Source organism: Catharus ustulatus, chromosome 1 (genome assembly GCF_009819885.2).
Source record: "Catharus ustulatus isolate bCatUst1 chromosome 1, bCatUst1.pri.v2, whole genome shotgun sequence".
NCBI classification, from domain to species: Eukaryota; Metazoa; Chordata; class Aves; order Passeriformes; family Turdidae; genus Catharus; species Catharus ustulatus.
Window position 1 is genome coordinate 58,487,588 of NC_046221.1, and position 27,240 is coordinate 58,514,827.

General features: G+C 39.9%; 1 protein-coding gene across 1 annotated transcript in view; it reads left to right on the top strand.

Annotated features, from left to right (window-relative positions):
- The window catches only part of ITGA9 (integrin subunit alpha 9), a 227,338-nt gene that overhangs the window by 133,455 nt on the left and 66,643 nt on the right, over positions 1–27,240 (top strand). The window contains exon 18 of the mRNA XM_033077526.1: positions 11,207–11,357. Within this exon, the coding sequence (XP_032933417.1) occupies positions 11,207–11,357 (151 nt within the window). The remainder of the gene's footprint in view (positions 1–11,206; positions 11,358–27,240) is intronic.

Genomic DNA, 27,240 nt, shown 5'->3' on the forward strand with positions numbered 1-27,240 from the left:
TCCAATTTGCTTTTCACAGCACAAGGTGTAACTGCATAGAGTTAGTGTTGTAACAGTGCAGAAAATCAGTGTGTTGTGAAGGAAGGAGGGATAACAAAATTTTAATCAGAAAGTTCAAAGCTTTTTGAGTGTATCTCATGAATATAGTAATGTTTACTAAAAAAGCTAGTAAAGGTTTTCACTGATAATTGACTTCTGCAAAGCCATGAAGAAAAGTTGCAAGCCTGTGGTTTAATGTGGGAAGCAAAGCTCTTTGATAAATTTGACCAGGGTCACACTCAGCAATTAGCCTCCTTTGATCATACAATGGAAATTTGTTTCCAGAGAAGCACCGTGTTTCATAGTATGCCCATTGAGGTTTAATGCCCCTAAAGTGCATCTTAACAATAGTGTCATGATGAGGAAACACAATATCCTTTTTTTGTGGAGCTTAATTATTTGCTCTGATAATATCTGCTTTTCCCTTCCTCTTCATTCATAGCAGATGAGTAATTTGTTTTCACTTATTTTATCTTCCACTGAATAAACACTTTTTTGAACAATATCTCTGATATTCTGTTTACTCTAGACAATCTACGCTAAGTAGCAGAGCTCCTCAAATGAAACTCATGTCTGCTTTACAAAAAACAACCAAATTGAAATTAGTAAATGTTGTGGTTTAGCATTTCTAGTGCTAGAGAAGTGGTCTTGACAGTCAAAGCCCTATGTGTATAAAGCTGTGTAAGCCAATATGGATAGTCCCAAGTCTCCTCTAGAGCACAAACACAGAACTGTGACTGCAGTCATGTCCACTGGTTATTTGGTAATACCCAGTACTGTTGATATTTTAAACTAACAAAAATGTTCTAAGAAGAAAAAAATGATGAAACACTGGAAAAAGCAATACAAGTAGATTGCTTCCTTTTTTCTCAAAAGGTCATACCAAAACTTATACTGTAATTTAAGAGCTTTCATAAATTATACATAGTTTAATATTATTTAAAAGTGATTTGCTGCACTGCAAAGGGTGCAATGAAAAACTGATTACTAACATTTCATGTATGTTTGTAATTCTCTTTGGAATTTAGCTTTTTTTGGTGAAGCTATGAAGCAGAATTCTGATCTCTAATTTATTTATCTTTTACCTGCAGATAGTTGTTAGTGTACTGAATGCTGAATTTGTGAGGCATATGGAAAACTCTGTTGTAACTCCTCTGGGGTTGGATTTGCAGCTTCCTGAAAGGGCAGAGCCCATTATTAATCGGGATGTAGTGCAAATTGCAGTGGGAGCATAATCTCAAAGCATAAGTGAATATTTTCTGTTGTTGAGGATGAATGGGGATGAAGAAATGGTTTCTCAGTTCCCATCTGGTTCGTTGTGCTCAGAGCTTCATAAATCTCTCCCAAAATAAATAAACCCAGCTTGATAACAGTGGACAGTCCTCTTCCTTTTGAAAATAGAGTGATGGAACCCATATGGATGGTAATAGAACTATCAAGTGATGAGTGTTAACAAACCAGAGGACTCCACATATCTAGTACGAGAATACAGAGTCCCAGTCTCTATTTTATAGTAAAAGGTCACTGATGATCAGTTAAGGATATTGTATAAGCCAGTCTTGTCCCTTCTTAAACACTGGTTTTGTTTTGAAAGAATCATTTAACTGCATCTACTGGAGTAGGATTTTGTTGTTTGTTATTTTAAACTAGACCCTAAAGAGGTGTTCTTTCATATAATTTGAAGTCATTGCTGGACTATGCTGGGCTACTGTGTAACCTGGCCCTCCTTGTGAACTTCCCAACATCAGTATTTTATGGGCCTAAGATAGTTAAATTCACTGTTGCTCTAGCAACCAAAGCATTAAGCTAACAAAACAAAAGCTTAACTTCAGGAAGCACTGCCATATATCAGCTGCTTCAAGAGTGGAAATTCTTGATAATGCACAGACCACAATGAGAAGCAGATGCACTTCTGTTTTGCATTTGTAGTATACATCTTAAGTGGTATAGATGTGCACACATATGTACATACACATACATGTATACATCGTCTTTTGTGATGCAGCTACATGAGCTTTTTCTATATTGCATCTTGAAATTGCAAAATCTGGTAAGCCTGAGATTCTTCATAGGTCACCAGGTAAATCTTCTTGCTGGTTTTATGGGAGCTGTAGAGGAAATGTGCTGTTATGTTGTTTATCATGTTGAACATTTAGACATCACTTACTCTTGGAGTATAACCCCTGCTGCTGCAAAACAAATTACCTTGAGTAACAAAACTGTAATGTTTCTAATGTTTTTCTCTGTTTACTGCCTTTTATTGACCTCTTAAAGTGATTGCTGATCTTCTCTCATCAGTGCTTAGCTGAGTATTGTTTTTAAATTGCATATTGCACCCCAACATCCCAGAATCAGGACAAGCAATTGAAGCTATTTAATAGCAGGAAATCTGTTTCTGAAGGCATAATTTTTATGGTAAACACATAGGTTTGCATGATGACTGAATTAATTATCTAATTTCTAGAAACAGTATGGTATAAAGTGCTATTGATTCAGTTTCAAATTTCAGATCTGTGGTCAACAATCATGTACGTCAAATATTTTAACAAATAGGGGAAATACAGAGTTGTTTTTTTTTCACGTCAGGCTGATGTGTGCAGCTTTATCTATGTGCCTGATACCATATATCTGTTGCATTTCTTTCTGCCACTAGTTACTAGTTTTTGTTTGCATTGCAACCTTAGGATGATGTCTTTCACACACATGAAGGGATAAATTTGTCCCAGAAGCACAGTAATGTTGATTTCAAGGATAGCTTGTAAAGATGGTAGGTTGTATATGTGACTGCAAGGGTGAAAGATTAGATTAGATAAGCGCTTCTCTAGGCATTGTACCTTATCTTGTTTCATGTCAGAGTTTCGTAAACCAGAGCAGCTTGATTTGAGCCAAAAGCTGCTCTCTGGAGTAAACATTGTGTGAAAACAGAGGCAGCTCTTTCCCTATTGATTTTTCAGTTCTGTTTTTAAAGGGTTGTGAACATCTGGCTGTAGTTCAAATTACAGTAATTTCACGATTATAAGCCGCACCATTTTGACTAAAATTTTCCTCCCAAACCGGAAGTGCGGCTTACATTCAGGAGCTGCCAATATATGAACAAATTTTGGAAATTTCCCAACCCGGAAGTCTGAGCCAGCAGCAGCCCCGAGCCAAGGCGGAGCCTGCCCAGCCCCGGGGAGTGCGGCGCTGGCACCGACCGGGCACGCCCCTCTCCCTCTTCCCGGTGGCAGTGGCCGGGCATGCCGCTCGCCTGCCTCCCGGTGGCAGCAGAGAGCGGGGCTGAGCCAGTAAACCCTGTGATCACGCGATTCTGTTACTAATTGGCAACTTTGTGAAAGTTGCACACGGATCCTTGCTGCAAACGAAAGTGCGGCTTACAATCCGGTGCAGCTTATATATGGACAAAGAATGAAATGTTGCCCACACCTGGACCTGCGGCTTATAATCAGGTGCGGCTTGTAATCATGAAATTACTGTACTGATAATAGTAAAAGGGCACCAGATTCCTGTAGGGTGATAAGGGGTATTTTTATGCAGATGTTGTTCCCTTTTCTGTCCATTTTATTTCAAAGTTGGAAGGCACACATGACTGGATTTATATATGTTTTGTACTTAAGGGGAAGAAACTACACTTGGGGAAAAGTGGATAATTTCCAGAGAAGCATTAAATATGTGGTAACTAGCCATAATTAGGAATCACTGTTTTTTCTATACCATAATAAAGAGTGGTGTGTGATGTGTGTCTTCCCCCACCTCCAAATCTCCTGCCCTTTCCACCTCTTGTTTACTATTCAAATGCTTTAATTTTTAACATTAAAGTTTAGGAAAGATGGAAAAGGTAAGGCTCTGTGCCATATTCCTGAATTGTAATATATAGGAGAACTGAAGCACTAGAGACAGCAGCCCTGTGCCAAAAAGGTGCTGGCACAAGCAGTTCCATGGCCGTAGTCCTGGGCTCACTGCACTTTTTTTCATGTGGGACATTTAGTTCCTTCCTAAGGGGAATACTGGAACACTATTATTCAGTCTCCATTAAGAGCAATATTGTTATGTTACTGCTCTTACTTAACCTGTGCTCTTCTGCCACAGAACCTTGAATTCTCAATTATATTTTTTCTATCACCTCATGCTATGTACTGCTCAGGGCACACTGCAAAGTCTCTGCTTGAGAAGTAGATTGAGAAATACAGAGATCATGAATGAAATGATCTGGTGGCCTCAGTGCTAGTTTACCATAGCTGCCTTAATGTACCTCACGCTCTGGTCATCAGCTGTGCGAGGTCTCTTTGTGCCTTTGCTGGCATGGACTTCAGCATGAGAAGAGAAAAGGAGAAGTTAATGCAGAATAAGCCATGGTATCTTGAATGTTTGGCCCAGTCCTGAGCCTAAATTAGCTGTGAAGTTTCCAGAGAGAATTGCAAAGAACACACATGCAATGAGAAGACAACGTAACCAAGCAGTGTTAAATCCAATTGCTTTGATCCCTGTGGGGTTGTTTAAAATTTTTAGTTGGTTTATATTTCTTTCTGGGGCTGTTACCTCTCAGTTTTGCACTGAGATATCAAATAAATTCCCGGATCAACTGAGGGTTTCAGCTTTTCAATGGCCCTTGAGGTTTAAGTATTTGCCAAATCTGCTCCTAAAGTTCAACTGCAGTAATTTCACGATTATAAGCCGCACCATTTTGACTAAAATTTTGGTCCGAACCCAAAGTGCAGCTTATAATCAGGTGCGGCTTATATATGAACAAAGAATGAAAAGTTGCTGTTTTAGTTTGGAGGACAGGTGTCTGCTGAGAAAGGCAGGAGCTCCTCTTTGAAATGGAGAATGTAAACCCCCTCCCTCCAAATTATTTCCATTTTGAAATCAAGGGGCTTTCAGGCAAAGGATATGGGAATTAGGAATAACAGTTCTTTTCTAGGGAAATTAAAATAGAAATACAGTACTACAAAGAAACAAACTCCAAACCCTGACAAAGTCAGAGTACAACCTGACACCCTGTCAGGCAGGGTGTTGGTAGCAGTCCCATTAAATGGTGGCTGCATCCTCCTGCAGTGACAGATGTGATTCAGTTGAAGCAGTGCTCCTGTAGAAGGTGCAGTTTCCCTCTGGAGGTGCAGTGGTGATATGGAGAAATCCGGTTTTCCTCTGGAGTCCAGTGAAGAAAGGGACTACTTCAGTGTCCCAAAACCTCTGTTTGTATCTTAGTAAGAAATGTTGGGCTCTTCCCCCTGGCTGGAGCAACTTCCAATGGGATGAAGTAATTTTATCAGTCACACAGTGGGACTCAATGGGCCATTAGCAGACAATGACTCGCTGGAGGAAGGATGGGTTGTGAAAAAATAAAGAACAATGCCCTGCTTGGTTTCAATGGATGGCCCATTAGCAGAATATCTGCTGTTGAGATAAGGATCACTGCCCCCACCCTCAACAGATGTTGATAGAATAGATGCCTTTTATCACACTCTGTATTGTAATGTGCGGCTTATAATCAGGTGCCACTTATAATCATGAAATTACTGTAAATCTGAAGCCTGCAATTAAACCAACGGAAGAAAGGTATTCAGGGTTGATGTAAAGAGTCTGTGGAGAGAAAATTAATATTTAATTATCCTAGTAACTACAAAGACGAACTGCAGTGTTGGTTGGTGAAGGTAGAAATCTGGATCTGTCACAGCACCAGTTTTCGTTGATTTACAGCTTTTATTGATTTAATAGCAAAAGCTGGGGTTCTTTAATTTCTTTTGATGGAGTTGGAGGACAGATTGGACTTCAGTTGTTTGAAACATTTTTACCCATTTACAAACTAATTCACCATACTTGTAACTTCCACTGTCTATTGAGCAGTAAGGGTGATTAATCCATGTAGTTAATTTGCTAATTTGCAGTAAAGAAAGAAAGGTTCCTAATAAAAAAGTCAGTGACCCAGATAATAGGGTGTGACTCTGCCACATTCCTTGCCCTATGTATGATCTGCACAGACTGAGAGTAATTGCTGAATGCCTTCTCACTTCTAAAAAAAAATTCACCCTGGTGAAATAGAGAAATGAAATAGAGAAAATGTCCCTTCACACCATTTGGGATGCAGATTATGTGCCCACTGATCCATGTTAATAAAAAGCAGCATCTTGAGGGGTGGAGAAATTAAAATTGCAGATCTTTTCATTTTGTCTTCCTCAGATGGTGTTTCTTTGCTCACCGAACATAATGCAATGATGTGGTGTAGACATTAACCATTAGAGTATTATAAGCAGGCAAAAAAGAAATTTCTTTTATCCTGGAACTTGCTTTCCTTTTCTTAATCACTTAAGAAGTAAATTAAGTATCTCTACATTCAAATTGTACTACCATAGTCAGTGAGTTTAAAACTATTGCAGAAATTTGCAGTCTGATTTTTAGAATTGCTTGTTGCTTTCAAGTTTGGGTCATGTGAATGAAAGCTGGAAATGCTTAGTACTTTTGAATTTAAAACTTTTTTTTTTTCTTTCCATGTGTCTAGTTTGGAGGACAGGTGTCTGCTAAGAAAGGCAGGAGCCTCTCTTTGACATGGAGAATGTAAACCCCCTCCCTCCAAATTATTATCATTTTGAAATTAAGGGGCTCTCAGGCAAAGATATGGGAATTAGGAATAACAGTTCTTTTCTAGGGAAATTAAAATAGAAATACAGTACTACAAAGAAACAAATCCCAAACCCTGATAAAGTCAGAGTACAACCTGACAGCCCGTCAGGCAGGGTGTTGGTAGCAGTCCCTTTAAATGGTGGTTGCAGTCTTCTTGCAGTGACAGATGTGGTTCAGTTGAAGCAGTACTCCTGTAGAAGGTGCAGTTTCCCTCTGAAGGCCCTGTGGTGATGTGGAGAAGTCCAGTTTTCCTCTGAAATCCAGTGGAAAAAGGGCTCCCTTGGTGTCCCAAAGCCTCTGTTTTTATCTTGGTAGGACAGGCTTGGCTCTTCCCCCTGGCTGGAGCAACTCCCAATGGGATGAAGTAATTTTATCAGTCACACAGTGGGACTCAGTGGGCCATTAGCAGAAAATGACTCTCTGGAGGAAGGATGGGTTGTGAAAAGATAAAGAACAATGCCCCGCCTGGTTTCAATGGACGGCCCATTAGCAGAGTATCTCCCACAGAGAAAAGGATCACTGCCCCACCCAGTCTCAACAGATGGTGATAGAATAGATACTTTTGATCACATCCTGTATTGCAACCCAAGACACCATGCAAACATTGATAATTGACATCCTTCAGACATATCTGTGTATGTGTGTACAAATTTGTTTGTCTGTATATAATAAATATATACATCTACAGTCTACCCAGCACTTTTACTCAATTCATTTATTGGATGTAGTACCTAATGTAACAAGATGGTAGCATTCTGTCTAATTAACTGATTATTTCTTGATAGTTTCTCACTTCTTCTCTTTTTTTTTTCCTTTTTGAGTTTTTTTGTTTGGTTGGTTGCTTTTTTGTTTTGTTTTTGTGGTTTCTTGTTTGTTTTGGTTTTGTTCTGTTTTCTTTTGTCTATGGTTTTTGTTTTTTTGTTCTAGCCTTTCTTCCTTTATGTGAGCAAAGTTACAAGGATCATGTTGAGAATGTTGGCAGCTGTGTAGTTCTCATACATGAAAATATAAACAAAAAGTCACTGTTTGATTACGTTTCTTAAATTGTTTGACAAACCTTGATGAGATGGAGGGGTAGCTTTCGTTAGTTTTCTTGTTTCTGAAGGTAGACAACAAATTCTTTAGTTGACATATTTTGACTTGGCCGCTAGGGTGCCTGATGTGTGGCAGGTGCTGGAGGAGGATGGCACCAGACTGGTCCAGCACCCAGCAGGCTTCTGCACTCATGACATTTCTCTCTCAAGCAGCCAACAGGGCTTGGTAGCTCCCCTATATGTGGGGAAATTCCTGATCCTCTTCTCACTCCATTCCAGATGTACACAGATTCAATGAATCAGAAAGCTGCTCTTTTAAAATGGGACTTACAGCCCCTTTCAGAGGGAGAACTGAACTCACCTGCCAGCCTAAAATCAGTTTGAAGTTTATTAGTGTGTGAATTTTGTATAGGAGCATCTGCAGAGTGCTTTTAAAAGTGGGTTTTCTTTCTCTGTTGAGAAAAAGGTCATTTGGGTGTGATACACTTTGAATAACAGAATGGTAGCTTTAGAAAGGAGTGACACAACCCACTGGTGTTAATTTTTGAATTATTTTTTGTGGGACCAGTTTTAAGTATGGTTTTATTATGAGAATTTTTAGATATTCATTAGGAAGGAGAATATTCTCAATCATCTTCACTTTATGTTAAATCTCAAATTTCTGCTGCTACCAATTCAGAGAACATTCTGTAATGTACATTGCATTTAATGTCAACTCCACATAAGATAAAGAGCTTGTATTGTTCCTTTGCTTACTGGAGTGATATTGCCAGATTCTGCTAATGAGTATAACAGATGCTGATTAAGTTTCGACGTGATTGCAAGACATGAGATTATAAAGTTCACAAAAAATAATTCACGATTAATAATTCATTAAATGGTTGGGACTTTTTTTGCTTCCAAACATGCACTTTTGATTATTAGACAATCCCAGCAGATTGTTTAGCATCTTCATAATTTGACTATTTGTCAACAGTAAGTGTTGAAATTGGTGCCAAAAGATTAAATGCTTTCAAGTATTCCTATATAGATGAACATTAGTTTGATACATAAGGAGCAACAACTCAGTTTTGCAGTCAATCCTGTACTACATGCACTTTTGCAAATCTTTATGTGCACTGATCATTAATTATGAGAATAAACTAATATTTTGAAAGTAAAATGTCAATTTATCAATATGATTAGTCAGTGTCCGCAGTTGTTTTTAAGTGTGAGAAAGCAGATACATTTCCTGGATACTTATATCTTCCTCATAATAAGCTGTCATTGAACTGTAAGCTGTAATTTTAGACTTAATAAATGAAGATCATAATAAATGAAGTAAATACAGGAAACAAATGTGCTACAAATATTGTTCACATTATACAGTGAAGTTCTACTCACAATCCATAGCCATCAGCTTTAAAGCCTGAGTCTAGACCATCTTTTTCTGAACTTCTGACTCACTAGAGCCCCTGATTTGGTAGGTATCATCAGAAACCCACATTTACAAACTTCTTGATAAACACAGGCAGATGGAGTCCGGAAGTTCTGCCTTTGGGTGTCTGGTACAGCTGTAACTGGCAGAAGATGCTTAACAGTTTATAAACACTGCATTCCCAGAAACTCCACTTTTATGCAAATGCCCTGGCTGCAGTACCATGAAGAAGGCTGTCAGAGGAGGACTGGTAGCAATAGAGGGTCAGGCTGCCTTTAAGCACAGCTCTCGGACTTCACACCAACCATCTTCAGAGAATTGCTGATAAGCAGAAGTATGGTGTATGCCAACGTGTATGCCACTGGAACAGCTGTTCCTTTATAGAAATTGGGTGAATTAAAAGTGGTTCCTTCTTACTTTAGGGCTGGCTGTACTCTAGAGGAAATAATTGCGAGCATCTCCCTGCTGTGCAGCTGGAGTTCTTTGTCCTTTTCTGACTAGCTACTCAGTGTTGTCTCTGTGGCACTGCCTCTGTTTCTTCAGGATGTATGAATGGTCTTAGAATCCAGTTATGATAACTACCAAATTTTATATTTGTCTATTTTTACGATTTTTAATGAATACTTGGTGCATTTAATATTGTCTTTTGCTGTTACCTCTAAGACCTACAGATCTGTGCATTGATGGTGTATATTCTTGTGATTTATCTTTAGCTTTTATTCCTACTTGTTATCTCATTTTCTGAACAGCCTAGAAGGGTTAAATACCAAATAGGTGTGTGCATGAATATCTATATTTAGCTCTATGTATGCATGTCTGTGTTTGTATGTAATCTGTGATGCCATGTTGCAACAGTGTGTTGATTCATGATATATAGCTGTCACCCTTGATATTCCATTTATAGAAGGGATCCACCATATTAGGTCCAGCATAAACATCTAAAGAAAGATTAGCCACATTCAGTGATAATTTGTTGCAATTTTTAAAATTTACACCAGTTTCTGGATTTTATTTGAGCCAGTTTCTGGATTTTATTTGAGCCTGGCTTAAATTTTTTCTATCCATGGCATAACTCTTAAGATTTTTCAGAGAGTTGCTAGAATAAGTCTGAATTATGGAGAGACAAACTGAAATAGCTTGTGTATTTGACTGCAGGCATAATACCTTGCAGTTATTACATTTTCCCCATACGATTACAGTAATTTCACGATTACAAGCCGCACCATTTTGTCTATAATTTTGCTCCCAAACCGGAAGTGTGGCGTACATTCAGGAGCGGATTATATATGAACAAATATTGAAAATTTCCCAAGCCTGAAGTCCGAGCCAGCAGCGGCCCCGGGCAGTGGTGGCATAGCGGCAGCGCTGCCCGACCCTGGGGGGCGTGGCGGCGGCACCAGCCGGGCAAGCCCCTCTCCCTCCTCCCGGCAGCAGCAGTCAGGGACGCTCCTCTCCCTCCTCCCAGTGGCAGTGGCCGGGCAAGCCCCTCTCCCTCCTCCCAGCGGCAACAGTCAGGGATGCCCCTCTCCCTCCTCCTGGCGGCACTGGCTGGGCATGTCGCTCCCCTGCCTCCCGGCGGCAGCGGCGAGCGGGGCTGGGGCCGCTCCCTGGCGGCTGCCCTGAGCAGGGCTGAGCCAGTAAACGCTGCATTCCCATGATTCTGTTACTAATTGGCAACTTTGGGAAAGTTGCACACGGATCCATGCTGCGAACGAAAGTGCAGCTTACAGTCCGGTGCGTCTTATATATGGACAAAGACCTCAACGTTGCTGACACACCGGAAGTCTGGCTTATACCCAGTGTGGCTTGTAATCATGAAATTACTGTAGTTTACAGTTTTCAATTAATTTATTATCACAAAAAGTAGGGCTTGTGAAATAGTATAATGGGGGTTTCCTACAGTCCCAAAACATAGTGTCAAAACCCTGAGTGTTCATTACTAGTATGACCTTCTGTCATAGTCAGTACAGCCCATTCCTGAACTTCTGGCTGCTGAGCTTTAAAACAGTTGAGTTGTGAGACTTCTGTAGCAGGAAGAAAGCAGGATCAGTGTGAAAGTTGAGCAGAGTTAAACCAATATAACTGTTTCTGCCTACAGTGTTGATGACAGAACTGCCTACCTGGCCCTGGGAGCAGTGAGGAACATCTCACTTAACATTTTCATCTCCAACATTGGTGATGATGCCTACGACACCAATGTTTTCTTCAATTTTTCTGGAGAGCTCTTCTTCATCAAAATGTGGCAAAAGGTAAGAAAGGCTAATCTCACTGTGAGCAAGTCTCTTTAACGATAAGCCAATGTATTTACAAATTATGGATGGACTAGTGGATGGCCTAGTCCACACCACTGAGACATTTGGAAGTTGTATTTGGTTATGCTGGACTTTAATTTCTTTCAGGGTCTTTAAGGAGCTTTTTTTATTTTATGGATTTGGTGTGTATAGACTGCACCTTCTGTATTTCTGTAGGAGACACATGCCTGTTATTTGTGGTGCACTAATGAAAAAGGAAGGCAGTTTGTGGTATATAGAGGTAGAGGGAGACTGGTTGGAAACTGATAAGGTACCAAATGGCACTGAAATACTATGTGTAACTTTTGTTTGAGTGGTACCACACTGCACCCAGCAATCCTGGCTATCTCCTCTCCTGGGCTTCTAGACTTTCTCCTTGTTGAAACCAAGATACAAGGCTTGTTTCTTTGCTCATATCCTGGTGCAGCTTTAGGTTGTGGCCAGGGCACATCACTAGATCTGAGAGGTCAAGAGTGCTTTTAATTTCATCCCCATGCAGTCAGGTGAACATTTTGCGTTTAGTCTCTTTTCATTTGATAGAAATTCTTGGATGTTTTCATTAGCAGGAGTTCATTTAGAAACAAAGGTGTTGTAATGCAAACACTGAATCAAGCTTTTTGCAAACTGATGGCCATGAAATGTTTTTGAGTGTGAATGATGTGACGATTGTGCAATATGGGATCTGTATGATTGTGGCATCATTCTCTGTTTGTTCCTGCTTTTCAGTTTTTGTCTCTTTTCTAGAGCTTTGCTTTGCAAGCCATAAAAGCAGTATTAAAAACATTAATACAACCATTGCAAAGGTCAGGATTAACTTGGTCCACTGAACCAATGAAATTTTGCCATTATTGTAATGTTTTTGATAGGTTTAAATTATTATAAACCTCTTAAAATAACTCACTGCATAATAAAAAACCAATTTCTTATGAATTTGAATTCTCTTGGTGTTCAGTTTTGATTGTACAAATTGTCTCTGTGAGTTGTCTTTTTGTTATAAACTTCATTTTTAGACATGATGTGCTGCAGGTGTCCAGTTTATTAGGAGGGAAAAGGCAGGGGATGAACTAGAAATGCCTATGCCAGTGTACTTCTCCATAGTGAAAGTTTTATGGGAAGACTTTCAGGATCTGGCCCAGTTCTCGTTGAAGCCAGTGAGAAGGTTTCCATTCCTTTCCACTAGAAAAGAAACAAAGCTTGATGCATGTTCCTTTAAAAGATTGTTGTAATCTTTTTTCTTTTTTGAATATTTTACACATACCAAGTAACTGGAACACCAATTCCCTTAATCATTTTCCTTGGCCAGCACTGTGAGGAAAGAAGCTGATGTGTTGCTTCCCATGATATTTTACTTTGAGCTTGGTTCTCTAGAAGTCTTGAAAACATCTGTGCTGAGTGCTGCATAGAAGGAGTAGTTTTTGGAAGTAGCTGACATTCTAGTATTATTTCACAACTCAGTGTATTTTATTCTAAGAGAAGCTAGTATTTCTTTAAAAAAAGTGTTGCACACATCTTCCTCAGGTCTTGCAAACAGCATCAAAATATAATCTGCTATTATTCCTGCTGTTCCAATGTTCCTATAATTAATTTCATAGAGTTTGTTTTTTTTTTCTGATATTTATTTCATTTTTTCAGTAACAGTTTTGGAAAACCAAGTTACAGGATTATGTTAGGCTATTTTACTTTCTCTCATTTAGCTTTTGCTTTTGGCCAAAGTAATGTATCATTGGCCTCATCATTTTTTTTGGGTGGGAAACTGGATAATGATCTCATAGCCTCAATTACACTGTTATATCTTCCCTAAGCTCTTTGACAATGTGGGGCGCTTTTTTTTGTTTTTCGTAAAATATCATATTTCCATGTCTCATAACCTACTGCCATCCTTTGACATCTATGCAGATTTTGCCCCTTGTTGAATATTGTCCAAGCAAAAATCCAGAACATGAAGCTAGAATAAAAAAGGACAGCACCTAGAGTTTTTCCTTAGTGGAGCAATTTTGGAATTTAGTGGAGCAATTTTGGAATCAAGAGAGCTTTATGTGGTGGGAAGCATCAAGTATCACATGCCTTTTAATGAATAGTGCTAAAGTGAAATTAAATGAGATCTTTCATGTGATTGCTGGATTGTTTCTCTGCAAGGTGACTCTGAGAATGATGATCACATAGTAGGCTTTTTTAACCTGTCTCATGGGGTCTGTTCAAGATGCTGTAAATTCCCTGTGTTTTTCCTATGACTCCACTGGGGACATTTGTAGTGTTTCTTTCTGTGGATTGGTTACAATGAGACCCGACAGTGTAAAAGTTTAATGCTGCTTTTTTTCGACAGAGCTCCTGAGACAAAATGCCACATCGTGTTTGAAAAGCAGTGGGGTGGCCTAGTTCAGGGATGATGATGGTACTGTTCCCTGAACAGTCTGAATATGCTAGCTCCTCTTTCCTTCCTGAAGATTGAGATTTCTTGAGACTATATAAATAGAGACACCACCTAGACATCAGTTTTCCACTGGAATAATTTCACCAAGGAAGTGGTGGATTCCCCAGTGCTGGATGATTTTGGGATTCAGCTGGACAGGGTGCTGGGCCATCTTGTCTAGGCGATGTTTTTCCAAATAAGGTTGGACCAGATGGTGTTTGAGGTTCCTTCCAAGCTGATATTCTAGGCTTTGCTGTATCTCTGCAAGTTGAAAAAGCATTTGCTGATTGATATTTAGGAGACTCCACTGTCTAATTTTCCTATTATGCTGCAGCTAGTCCTTTCCATTTCATGGATGAAACCCAACCTTTTCTTTACAATGCTCTTGACAGACAATTCTTCTCTGAGGAGGCACAGTATGCAGCATGGGCTGACTTCTCATTCCTCTGTGGTTCTATGGGTACAATTCCTATGCCATGTTCCAAGATCTCACTTTGTGAGATAGGGTTTTTTTACAGGTGCATGGAGTACTGCACTGCAGTGAATTTCAAAATGTGTCCACTGAGAAAAGTATTACTTTTGAAATTCATGTTCTTTTAAAAAAAATAGAGAGGAAGAGAGACACTTGACCTGTGTGCTTAGATTTTTTTTCTTTACTGTGTTGGCAAAGAAATCTTGGTCCCCTCTTCTGTGTAGAGTAGATTTTAATTTTTTTTTTAAATCTGAAAATTTATCATTCCTAATTTTAATTCAGCTTTAGGAAAGCATTCTATGTCAGAGTCTGAAAAATCCACTTAACACAGCTGATATGACTTTCCTATCAAAGAATGTAGAGTGTTGCAGTATGCTGAGTTCTGGAAGAAGAATAAAAAGCTATTGCTACTAATTTCTACACCATTTTACTTCTACTGGAATTACCTCCTGGCTTGTGTTGTTTTGCTGAAGATGCATGTCAGTAACAGGGACTTTGCTAACCATAGTTAGCTGCTGCTCAGTGCAGAGGGATATTTTCAGGACAGTTGCAGAAATAGCACTGTAAGCTTGCTGGTAGTAGCAATAAATGTCTAGGGCAGGAGTTATGTCTGCATTAAATGAGCTCAGCTATGGCATGAGATTTTATAGCAATAGTATAAACCCAGCACATTTATGATAATAACAGTAAATGGGTGATAATATATAGCATTAATCTCTCCATGTTCTGCAAGGGCTGCTAGGAATCTCTGAGCTAACCCAGCACTGGTTTTGCAGAAGGCAGGTCAGGGGACTCCATTGCTGAGCATCATTCCCTGATGTAGATTGTTCCTACATTTCAGACAAGCTTCCAATATCCAAAGCCAGCTGTGTGTAACATTCCTGCTGCTTCTCTCAACAGCTTTTGCCAAGCAATAGGCAAGTGAAGTTAGCAGGGCCAGACCAGGGCAGAGTTAGCAGTGAGGTTATGGTTTCTTTGGATGCAGTAGTTGCCCATGATTCCTTTGTATGTACCTGAAACACTGATGTGGAGTATGAATATTGCTGATAACCATAGTCATGCTGCTTATGGGCTCTGGGGTTTTACTTCTGATGAGTAGTGTGTGTGATAAAACTCTGTGTTACCAGGGAGATCATGCAACTTGGATATGAACTCACTCTTCTTCCTCACTCCCATAGCTCTTGCTGGCATCTCTTGACTAGGATTGCCCAGGAGGGCTGCAGATGAAGGAAGAGTTTAATTTTTCCCAAATCAGAATTTTCTTGCACCAGATTCCCACACTGATCAAACTGGCCCAGTCTTAACTCTGGCAGGGAGAGGATAGGACACAAAAATCAAAGACACAGGCTCCCTTTTGGACCACTGGAAGAAAATTTAGGTCCTGGGTATTCATTATCTCTGATTTTCTAGCAGTTGCTGCCCCTTTGAGTTGATGCCCTCAAATCATGGTTAGGTGATAAAACGCAGGTAACTTTACAAAGAATCCCCTCAGGTGCACAAGATGCTGAAATGAAGATACACCCGTGACATAAAGCGAGTACAGTTTTATAAGTTTAGCAAATTAGCATAATTGATGAGAATTCCCAGTTAGAGACACAAGTGATGAGGTAATTCCCCCTTTTGGTTCAACCCTGTTTTAAAGCCCCCATTCCTCATTAGTTGTTTATAGGAAAGTGGCACTCGAGCTTCATTCTCAGGAAAATCTAGGTTAGGATTGGGACCTGGGAATGTTTTGTCTTTCTATCTAACAGAGCAGTAAAATACTAACTATGAATCTATTTAGTTATACAGTAATAGGCTACAGAGCTACAAGTGTATGTGAAGAATATATGAAAGCAAAAATCAGTTTGGCATCAGGATCCCCTGGTAGACAAGTTAACATGATCAGTCTCAATTCACATCCAGCTTGTTAGCAGAAACCTCTTAAAGATTACTAGGAGAAATCCTTTTAAATCAGTGTTTTGATTTAATCCACCTGTATTTGCATGTAGTGTGTTTGACTAGCTCTGTAAACTACTCTGACTGAGGGTCAGAGGAGAGTGTTGCCGAGTAGTGCGGAAGCTCTGACCCCTTGCACAAGTTCATGTGGATGATTGCCCAAGCCATGTATCAATTACATGGAGATTTGAACCCTTTGCTGGGAAAGCAAAAGCTTTTATTGCCATAGCTTGGGAATATGAGTAGTGTGACAGTAGCCATGTCATTTGTTGTCTCTCTGTTTTTGCAAATCTAATGATCAACTATTGCTCCAGAGTGCACCAAAATGTTTTGTATCCCTGGGGTAAAATTGTCCACTTTCTTAACTGGGAAGGAAAAAACACATGTGCAGCTCAAGCTATCAGACTTCATTGTTTATTTTAATATTCTTTTTCTGTGAATGCTCAATGGAACCCACAACTTTTCTGCTTCCCTAGGGATAAGTAAGGAGCAGTGCATTTTCAGGTCAGGGCCTGTAAGTGTTACTTAATATACCCCTACTCACAGCAGTCAGGAATTGAAGGCTAGACTGTTGATCCAAGAATTTCACTTGGGATTCATGTATCATTCCTGTCATCAGGGAGTGAACATTGTAGATTTGGTTTATTTGTGTAGATAGTAGCAATTTGAGCCTTTAAAATTTTTCTCCTATACTATGATTTATCATGTAGATCTGAGAGACGTTGGTATTTGGCTTGTATGGGGTTTGTGTATATCCAGATATATGAATGTATAGACATATAGATCATTTTTTATTACTTTATTTTTTTTCCCCAACAAATTAACTGAATTAATAGAATGACAGCTTAGAAGTTTTGCAGTTTAGAAGCTGTGATTTTTCAGGATATTAAATCTTGTTCTGCTCAGTGTTGGAAGAACCTGTGTGAGTTTGATTGCTATATATGTTGAGAAGTTTCATGCTGATCATGTGGAGCTGTGCTTTGGGTTACACAGTGTGGAAAGTGTCCTGGGAGGAGCTCATAATGATTTATCATAATGTTTATCTTGGATGTATTTTCCAACATTGATGGTTCTATGATCCTATGCATATATATATATATATATATAGTGTATATATAGTGGTTTTGAGGAAGATCCTGGGATGCTTTGTGTGGCACAAATTATTAAGGGAGGTTTTATGTGATTGCCTAGTTCTGCCCTTCTCACACGTCTGCCAGGGGAATGATTTTCTAAAGGAAGAACAGCTGTGTGGATGAGTACAGTCATGTGAGATCTACTTTTTGTAGGGGTTTGGAAGTTAGCCTGTGCTATAGAAAAGACCAATTACAGTGAATCCTGACCTGTCTGCTGGAGTAAGTAATTGTATTGAACAGATGTACCATGCAATGTGTCATTTCTCTGTGTCTGGGCATCAGCAGAGGTCCTGGTTTCCATCCAGGTGAGGTAGAAAAAAGGAAATCCAAAGCACTTAACTTAGGAAACATCTTCAAGGAGATGGAGAAGGGCTCCATGAGCCCAACAGCTACAGGCAGTAGCTGTTCACCCCATTTCAGTCTCTGAGTGGCCCATAGCACACCAGCCAAGGTGCATCTCCCTGCACAGATTCAGGAGCTGCATAGAGCTGGGAGTCAGCAGTACCAAGTCATGGGAGAGGGCTTTGGCAAAAATAGAGATTTTTGCTGAGATCCATCCACCCCTATCTAGACTATTATTTTGATAAACTGCATTACTAGGAGAAAGATAAAAAAGCCTTCACAGAGCCCAGTAAATAGTGAACTCAATATACTTGTCTTGGATATGCTTATTTAAAGGTATGCTTTAAGGGTATGTCCCTATGGATCCCAAAGATCACCAGTGACTTTCCTTGTCCCAGTGTCTCACTTCATTATCATGTTTTGCTCTTAAACTCAGTGGACAAAGACTTGCCAATGTTTGAGGTAAAAAATCTATGGGCAGGGTTCATCTCCTGTGTTCTTAGGATGAGGCTTAAAATTGTCTGAACTTTGACATCGTCTGCAAAAGACCAAAATAAGAATTAATTTGCACAGCTTTCAGTGCCTTTCATGACAGCAAGAAGTGGGCATTATTTTTGTTGCAATTTGAAGCCTTAAGTTTATTGAGTTTCCAGTATAAAAGGTCAGTTCTGTTTTGGCAGGAGCCTCTCTTGGTCACTTTTCTAATTGGCATCTCTGATGCTGTCGGAAGATAAATTACACTCCTTGTGTAAAATCCAATAAAATTGTAAACAAATATATATATATATCTATCTTTACAGTATACATAAACACGTATATTATACAGGTAATATGCATGTGTATATATATTTATACTTATTTTCATTGCTTAGTCCTTTAGAATGTTGTAACCATGGTCTTCTGTGGCTGGAAGCAATGCCAATTGTTCTCTTTTACCTAGTTATTTAGTTTTCGCCTGTGAAACTGATAGGATAAAACCCAAACACTCTTTAATCTTATTAAGCACAAGACATGATCATGTGGCATACTTCAGGTATAGCTTCTCTGAAGTCAATATCAGTTTTGCTGTAGAAAGGCTGAAAAAAACCAGCTGCATAGTCAAAAATGTGAGTAAGGTTGTGAAAAGTTTTTAGCTGAAAATCAAAGGAGGGGCCAGTGCTGCTTAAGAAATCACAACTTTCCTGTCTGTGGGTTTTATATCAGTCTCTGTTCCTCTTAGCAGAAGCAGGCATGTTAAACCCCATCTGAAGGAGGCCCCAAATCAAGTTTTGGTTTGTGGTTTTTGGGGTTTTTTTGAGAGGGAGCTTCCTGTGGCATTTCATCAAAACCAGAGGCATTGAGCACAGCAGGGAGGAGGAGTGAGAAGTGTTTCAGCTAGCTTTGTTGCAGGCTCTGGGGCTGAGCAGGGGACTGCTTTTTCACTGTGGTCCCCCCACTCAGGCAGGCTGCAGGGGATGCCAAACCAGGCACATTCCCAGATGGCAGCACTTTTGCAGCCTACCTTTGGGAGGAGGCCAGAAAACTTGCACTTGACTTTTGGCCATAGCAATCTGCAGACACAGTGAATTCCAGGGAAAAGGAGGAGTGCACTAAAAAACTAAAAAGTAGTGTGGTACATCTTAAAGCCTTACCTAGTGATATGCTAAGCTTTTATTTAAAAAAAAAAAGGAAAATATATTTTAAATAAACCTGTTTCAATATCCTAGTGCAGTAGGTAATGGGTGATACCTTTGCATTTCAGCATTATCCCTAGGTTTCAAGGTTTTCATGATGTTAAAAGGGTTTTTGGGGAAGATATCATAATGCACAATGTGTTTGAGCTTCTGAAAGAGAAAGACCAAAATCCCCAAACCTATGTGTGTTTCAAGGAGGCATTTATGGGGGTTTCAGATTTGGCTTTGGTTGTTGGGGGATTTTATGTTTAGCTAAGACTTATAAATTCCAGGAAAATATTCAGTGCCAGGCTCACTATCATTGTTATTACCTCAATGTTATTCTTTACATTTGAAAATTATTACCAGTGAAGGATGGAAAGGACAGAAGGGTAGGGTAAGGTTTCATTGTATTGATTTTATTTCCTCATTATGTATTTGGTTTTAATTGTGAGTTTGGGGGTGGGGGTGTTAAGTTATTTGTGAGGGTTTTAGTTTACTTTTTCAGATTTTGTGTAGCTGATGATACTTGAATTTATTTTCTTAACTCATTAAGAATTTAAGCATTTCATTGTAACAATAAGAGCGAATAGCTGTGTTGCTGTTGAATAGACCAATATTCATTTTAAATGAAGCCTTATACTAGTTTCTCTTACAGTATATCTGGGTGTACATTATCCATGCTTTCAGAAGTACCACTAGAAAATGAATATTGGCTAACTTGTTTGATTTCTGCCTTTTGTTTCCTACTTTTAATTTTTGGAGCAGCATGTTTTAAAGATAGTTTTTGTTGCTGAATAAAAATATGTGTAACTATTGGATTTGCATGGTAGCAGAGTGGGCTATAGGAATGGCTTCTCAGAGAAGCTGCTGGAAGCTTCCCCCATGTCCAGTGCCGGTTGACTCCACAGCAGACCCACTGCTGGTCAAGGCCAAGGCAGTCAGAGATGGTGCTAACACCTCTGTGATAAGATATTTAAGCAGGAAAAATGTTATCAGGCAGAAGTAACTGTGGCCAGAGAAGAGTGAGAACATGTGAGAGGAACAGCTCTGCAGACACCAAGGTGAGTGGAGAAAGAGGGGCAAGAAGTGCTCTAGATGCCAGAGCTTTTCCCTATAGCCTGTGGTGTAGACCATGGTGAAGCAGCTGTGCCCCTGCAGCCCTTGGAGGTCAATGGGAGTGTAGAGATCTGCCTGCAGCCCATGGAGGAGACCCATACTGCAGCGGGTAGATGTCCAAAAGGCTGTGACCCCATAGGAAGCCCCTGCTGGGGCAGTCTCCTGGCAGGGATCTGCAGATCTATGGAGAAAGGAGCCCACAATAGAGCAGGACTTGTGACCCTGTGCTTATGATTCCTTTTTAAAATATATCACTGTGGAGTCAGAAACTGATTTTTCCCTTAGTTTTCATTTTACTATGTTTTCATATGTGGAACTTGGAGAACATGGTTTAGTACAGAGAAGTTGCCTTATGTTTATACTGGTGTATTTGCTAACTAGTGCAGTGTTTTTAAAAGGCATGTTTTCAAATTTTTATGAGCAAAGGTTTTGTCTTAATTGGGAAACTGATAGTACATTACTAGGTAGGCAGCTTTTTGTCATGCTTTGGTTTATGTGGATCATGGATTTTTCCCATTCTGTACCTTAATATCCATTTTCTTGGTGATTAATGGTGGCATATCTGGTTGGCCAGTCACTAGTGGTGTTCTCCAGATCTCAATACTGGGACCGATCCTGTTCAGTATGATGATCTGGATGAGGGGATTGAGTGCACCCTCAATAAGTTTGTAGATGACACCAAATTAGAACGGAGTGTTGATCTGCTGGAGAGTAGGGAGGCTTTGCATAGGGTTCTGGATAGGCTGGATTGATGGGCTGAGAGCAGTGGTATGAGGTTCAACAAGACCAAGATCCGAATCCTGCACTTGGGTCACAACAGCCCCATGCATCACTACAGACTAGGGGAAGATTTGCTGGAAATCTGCCTGAGGGAAATGAGCTATGTGTGCTAGTTTGACAACAGCTGAACATGAGCCAGTGTGTGCCCAGGTGGCCAAGAAAGCCAGTGAGCTGTATTGGGAATAATGTGGCCAGCAGGACCAGGAAAGTGATTGTCCCCCTGTGCTCAGCACTGCTGACGCCATATCGCAAATCATGTGTCCATTTCTGGGTCCCTCATTACAAGAAAGAGCATGTCCAGAGAAGGGTAACAAAGCTGTTTAAAGGCTCTGGAGCACATCTTATGAGAGGTGGCTGGGGGAGCTGTGGTTGTTTAGTCTGGAGAAAAGGAGTCTCAGGGGTGACCCTATCACTCTCTACAACTACTTGGAAGGAGGTGGGGGTTGGCCTCTTCTCCCAGGAAACCAGCAACAGGACAGGAGGAAATGGCCTCAAGCTGTGCCAGAGAAGGTTCAGGTTGGACATCAGGAAGAATTTCTTAAACATTAGAATGGACTGCCTAGGGAGGTGGTAGAATGACCATCCCTGGAGATGTTCAAGAAACAACTGGATGTGGCACTGGTCTAGTCAGTGCCATGGTCTAGTCAACCAGGTGATTTTTGGCCAAAGGTTGGACTTGATGATATCAGAGATCTTTTCAAACCTTAGTGGTTCTGTGATTCTAAGTGCAGTAATTTCACGATTATAAGCCACACCTGATTATAAGCTGCACGTCCGGGTGTCGGCAACTGTCTTGGGTTACAATACAGAGTGTGATGAACAGTGTCTATTCTATCACCATCTGTTGAGGGTGGGGGCAGTGATCCTTATCTCCACCGGAGATATTCTACTAATGGACCATCCATTGAAACCAGGTGAGGCATTGTTCCTTATCTTTTCACAACCCATCCTTCCTCCAGCGAGTCATTTTCTGCTAATGGCCCATTGAGTCCCACTGTGGGACTGATAAAATTACTTCATCCCATTGGAAGTTGCTCCAGCCAGGGGGAAGAGCCCAACATTTTTTACTAAGATAAAAACAGAGGTTTTGGGACACTAAGGTAGCCCCTTTCTCCACTGGACTCCAGAGGAAAACCGGATTTCTCCACATCACCATTGGACCTCCAGAGGGAAACTGCACCTTCTGCAGGAGCACTGCTCCAACTGAGCCACATCTGTCACTGCAGGAAGACTGCAACCACCATTTAATTGAATTTCTACCAACACCCTGCTTGATGGGGTGTCAGGTTGTACTCTGACTTTGTCAGGGTTTGGAGTTTGTTTCTTTGTAGTACTGTATTTCTATTTTAATTTCCCTAGAAAAAAACTGTTATTCCTAATTCCCATATCTTTGCCTGAAAGCCCCTTGATTTCAGAATTATAATAATTTGGAGGGAGGGGGTTTACATTCTCCATTTCAAAGAGAGGCTCCTGCCTTTCTCAGCAGACACCTGTCCTCCAAACTAAAACAGCAACTTTTCATTCTTTATCCATATATAAGCCGCACCTGATTATAAGCCGCACTTTCGGGTTTGGACCAAAATTTTGCTCAAAATGGTGCGGCTTATAATTGTGAAATTACTGTACTTTCTAGAGTGCAGAAATATGTGGCTATACATAAACATATGGGAATGGGTCATAGAGTAAAGCCTGGCCAAACAACATAGTTGAAATGTGGCCATCCTCTCAGTAAATGAGAGTCAGCTGACCTAACAGCTCTGTGGGGATAATGTGTCTTGGTGATGTTTCCTCTATCGTTTTCTTGAAAAAATTAAGTTCAGCATTCCTCAGCAAGCAGGGAAAAGAAATATTTAGCTAGCGTAGTACAGTGAAAGTCAATGTAAGTTGGTCTGTTAAAATGAGAGTGTGGCAGCAAAGGTGTTGGAACTTCTCAGTGGCACCAGATCCCTGTTTCTCCTTAGAGTTTCACCACCTACCCTGCACATCCTTAATAGATGGGAGGAACAAAAACATGATTGATTTTGTTGACTGGTTCTGAAAATTGTTTTGGGGCCTAATCGCTTGAGCTGAATGAACAATTCATGCTGCCTCTTCAGCTTCTTAGCTGTGGTGCTTTAAAAATTTGCTGCAATAGCTTTTCACCAGTTAAGATAAAAGTTTATGAGAGATTTGGAAATATCTAGTAAATAGAAAAGTTTTTGTCTTTCCGTTTTTGCTCAAGTATTTGCTGTGTTGGCTGGGATCAGTAAGCTATCTCTAAAATAGGTTCCATCCAGAAACAAGAAGGAAGAGGTGAGAGGCTTTAATTAATCATGCAGAAATAGCCATTTTCTCAAAATAAGGAGCATATTCTAGACGTTTGAAGCCAGGCTTGCTGGATTTCAGGGTGGGATGTGCCTACAGCATTTGCTAGTGAGATTGTGAAATAGACCAGGAAATTTCCCCCTAATGCCAAAGGAAACTTCATTTTCCCTCTAGTTCTTTTCATGAAACAATGGTTGAGGTTCCCCAACCCCCTTTCAAGATTATTTTCTGGTAATGAATCAGAGGATCAATTTATTATTAGAATACAAGTCCAGCTGCCCCATTGCCCCACACCTTCATATGTGGATTTGGCTGTATAAATGTCAGCATACTCAGGTAGTAGTTTTCCTTGCTCATTAGTCATTGGGATGGTGAGGGTCAACTGGTGAAACAGCAGTTCACAGAATTCATTATGTGTGTTATTCATATTTCTTGATGTGGTTTGTTAGGGGAATATCTATGTGTTGAAAAATAAAGAAAAACTTTCAGTCTCTGTGACATCTTTAAAAACAGACCTTTGTGGTACACACATAATATCCTTTAATTCCATTTTATAATTTGATTTGATATCCAATATTCTTTAATCATTGCATTCAAGAGGTTAGATAAATGCTAGTTTCATGACAAGGTCTAGACGAGCAAGTCTAGACTAATGAGTCTGTTGAGTCTAACTCCCTCTCCGTAATATTTTTTCTAACAGCTAAGGATTGACAGTAATTTTTACATTATAGTTGCTATTGATGCTGGTTTATCGCTGACTTGGCCTTCATGTTATTCACATTGTTACTTGCATTCCACCTGTGTTTGGAAATTACTTACAAGAGAATAAATGTTTGCAGATCCAGAACTGTTATGTTAAAAGAGTAATGCCATCTTAATTTCTTTCCATCATGAACCTCTTTTTCTTCCTTGTGAGTGATTCCATTACCCACTTTGCTTTGGCAAGTGGAAAACTATACACAGAAGAGTTTCTGACCACAATGTGCTTGCTTGAAGTTCCCAAGTAAACTGTACTTCCATAAAGTGAAACAAAGCTCATGGGATTTTCACTCTGAGAAGAAACTCCTTGAAATGCACATGAAAATATTTCCTGGACCCATGATTACTTCTAAAGCTATGGCAACCTGTGCTAACTACTGCAGTCTATCTTCAAAGTTACTATCAGTAACAGGATGACTTTTCCCGCAGTTTGCAATGTATACTCACAGCTCATGAGAGGCACTGTGGCTTCCCAGGTGGTCTGGTGCCCCACTGAGTGCTATCTCCACTGCCTAGGAAGCTGGCCTCAGAAAAGCAGTGCATCCTGACATCATGCACAACTCTCCCCGTGCTTCCCTCCTGTCCAGTCCCTGGGTTGCGCGGTAGTGAGAGAGTTGGGTGCTCATGGCAGTGGTTGTTTGAAGGCTTTGTGCATTTAGAACTCCTGAAACAGATGAGCAAAAGAAGAAAAACCAAACTCCAAAACTGCCGGCCCAGTTTGTGAGATACTGAGATTTCCAAGCAAAAGTGAATTCCTGGTGCCTTTGGCATTGGCTGTGGACTGATGGAATTGGGGAAGTTCTGTGCCTGGCAAGACCCAGCCCAGAAACACAGAGGAAATACTGTCTGCTCAATTACCAGATAGTACTGCTGACAAAGACACAAAGCAGACATCAGACAGCTAGTTATCTGAAGAAAAGAGAGGCTTAAAGGGCTTTCAGGGATGATAATCAGAACAACTTCTAAGAAGTATCTGAGGTAGATCAGACACACCATTTCAGTAATTGCAGATGATCTTGAATTATTGCATAGTGCCAGTGAATTCCCAGTCAGTAATACCAGTAATTGTTCCTGCAGTTTTAAAATATCCTACGAAGTACTATTTTAGAGGAAAGTGTGGTATCTGTGGAATTTTGTGTTAGAACAACTAAGCTGTGTGCACATGAGGAAGACTCCAAGATTAAATTACTCTGGGTTGTACTTGCTGTCAGTCATAAGGAAACCCAGTCAGAGCCAGACTTTTTATTTGAAAAAATCCCTAGCCTTTTGTGAGCTCAGGCATCCCTAATTGCACTGCATATGTGGATAACTGTGACCCACATTCTTTTGTACATCAGTTGCTGTAGAAAGAAAGTACATTAGTATGTCCAGAAGGTGACTGTTAAATTTATTGGTACATCTTTATATCCTTAAGCCTCAATGAAGGGATTTATAGAACTGTGCGGCAGGGAGAGATAAGTAGGAGCAAAATAAAAAAATTGCTTTCCAAAGCCGCAGAGAAACCCATGAGTTCTTGATAGCACAACTGAAGGGCTTAGACAAGATCATGAAGAGTGATTTGAAGGAGCCATTTCAAACATTATCAAAGAGATGAGTCTTTATTTTAGGTTCCTGACATGTTTATTCTACCCAGCTTTGCAAGTCACATGTGTAGGAAGCAGATTACCAGCTGTGAACAGACATATGTTTTGTGATATCTCCCAAAAGTAGGAAGTTCTTAAAATGCAGGTCAAGTCTATGTAATTGTTCTGTTGTGTGGAACAAAATGTCCAGATGTTCATCTAAACTCTCATTTGGGAAAGTATCCCTTCTCACAAAAAGTTCACATTGAAATTGCTGAGGAATAAGTATGCCTTTTAGTCAGGGTCTATGATGAGAATAAACATCTCTACAAATTAAGCAAATTTTCCTAGTGTCCAGTGTAAGTCTGTAGCTTTGGTGCAGGTCAGAGAATTTCCAAATACCTAGTGGGGATAGTTATAAAATCTATATGCCAGAGAGGATATAGTAGGTAGATGCATAGTACCTGACTTTTGAGACTAAGCATAGCATGAGGTGGACATGCAAGTAGCCCTCCCTTGTGGTGTTTTCTCAGGATATTTGGTTTAAGACTTATTGGCTGAGGATACTGTTCATGATCCTCTGTGGTGTTAAATGCACCAGTTCACAGACAGGCATCATGGAACAAGAAAATTAATAACAACAAGGAAAGCAGTAACAAGAGTGTGTGCTCTGACAACAGATGCAGGGTTCCTCAGAACTCACTCTTGTCATTCTGCTTTTGTATCCTTTGGAAAACAAGTGCATTACAAGAAAAAATCCTAACAAGTAAATTTTCAACATCTTCAAAACAGGAGTGTTCTGCCAACATATTATCAAGACTTCCAGGACATTTTCTCATCAGTTCCAGAATGTATGTGCTAGCAGCCAAGATTTGTGAGGAGGATTTTTTTTCAATTTAAACAACAGCAATATAAAAGACCTTTAATTTCAGTATAGCTAAGGAAAGAGAAATTTAAACTGCTGGCAAATGTATTTTCTATCAACATGAGTTTTTTTCCCTTTAAAAATATACAGATTATTTTAATAATTCCTCAGTGAAGTTTCAATGCCTTTCATTTGTGGTTTTAATGAAAAGTTCCTTAAAAATAGCAGATAATCAGAAGAGTTTTTATAAGTATGACATGAACTTTGGCACAGATAGTCAGCAGTATTCAGCACAATACAGAAACTACCTTAAGTTCAGAAATTAATATAACTTTCTATTGAGAGCCACGTCTGGCACATCCTTTTCGCATGTTTAGTATGGTTCTGTTGCATCTCCTTGTTGACACTGCAGATGAAGTATCTACTTGTAGGCTGTGTGCTTAGAAAAACAAAGAGCTAGCAGGTCATAAATGAGTGTTGGAGTAGTTGAATTTGCCCCTTCTCT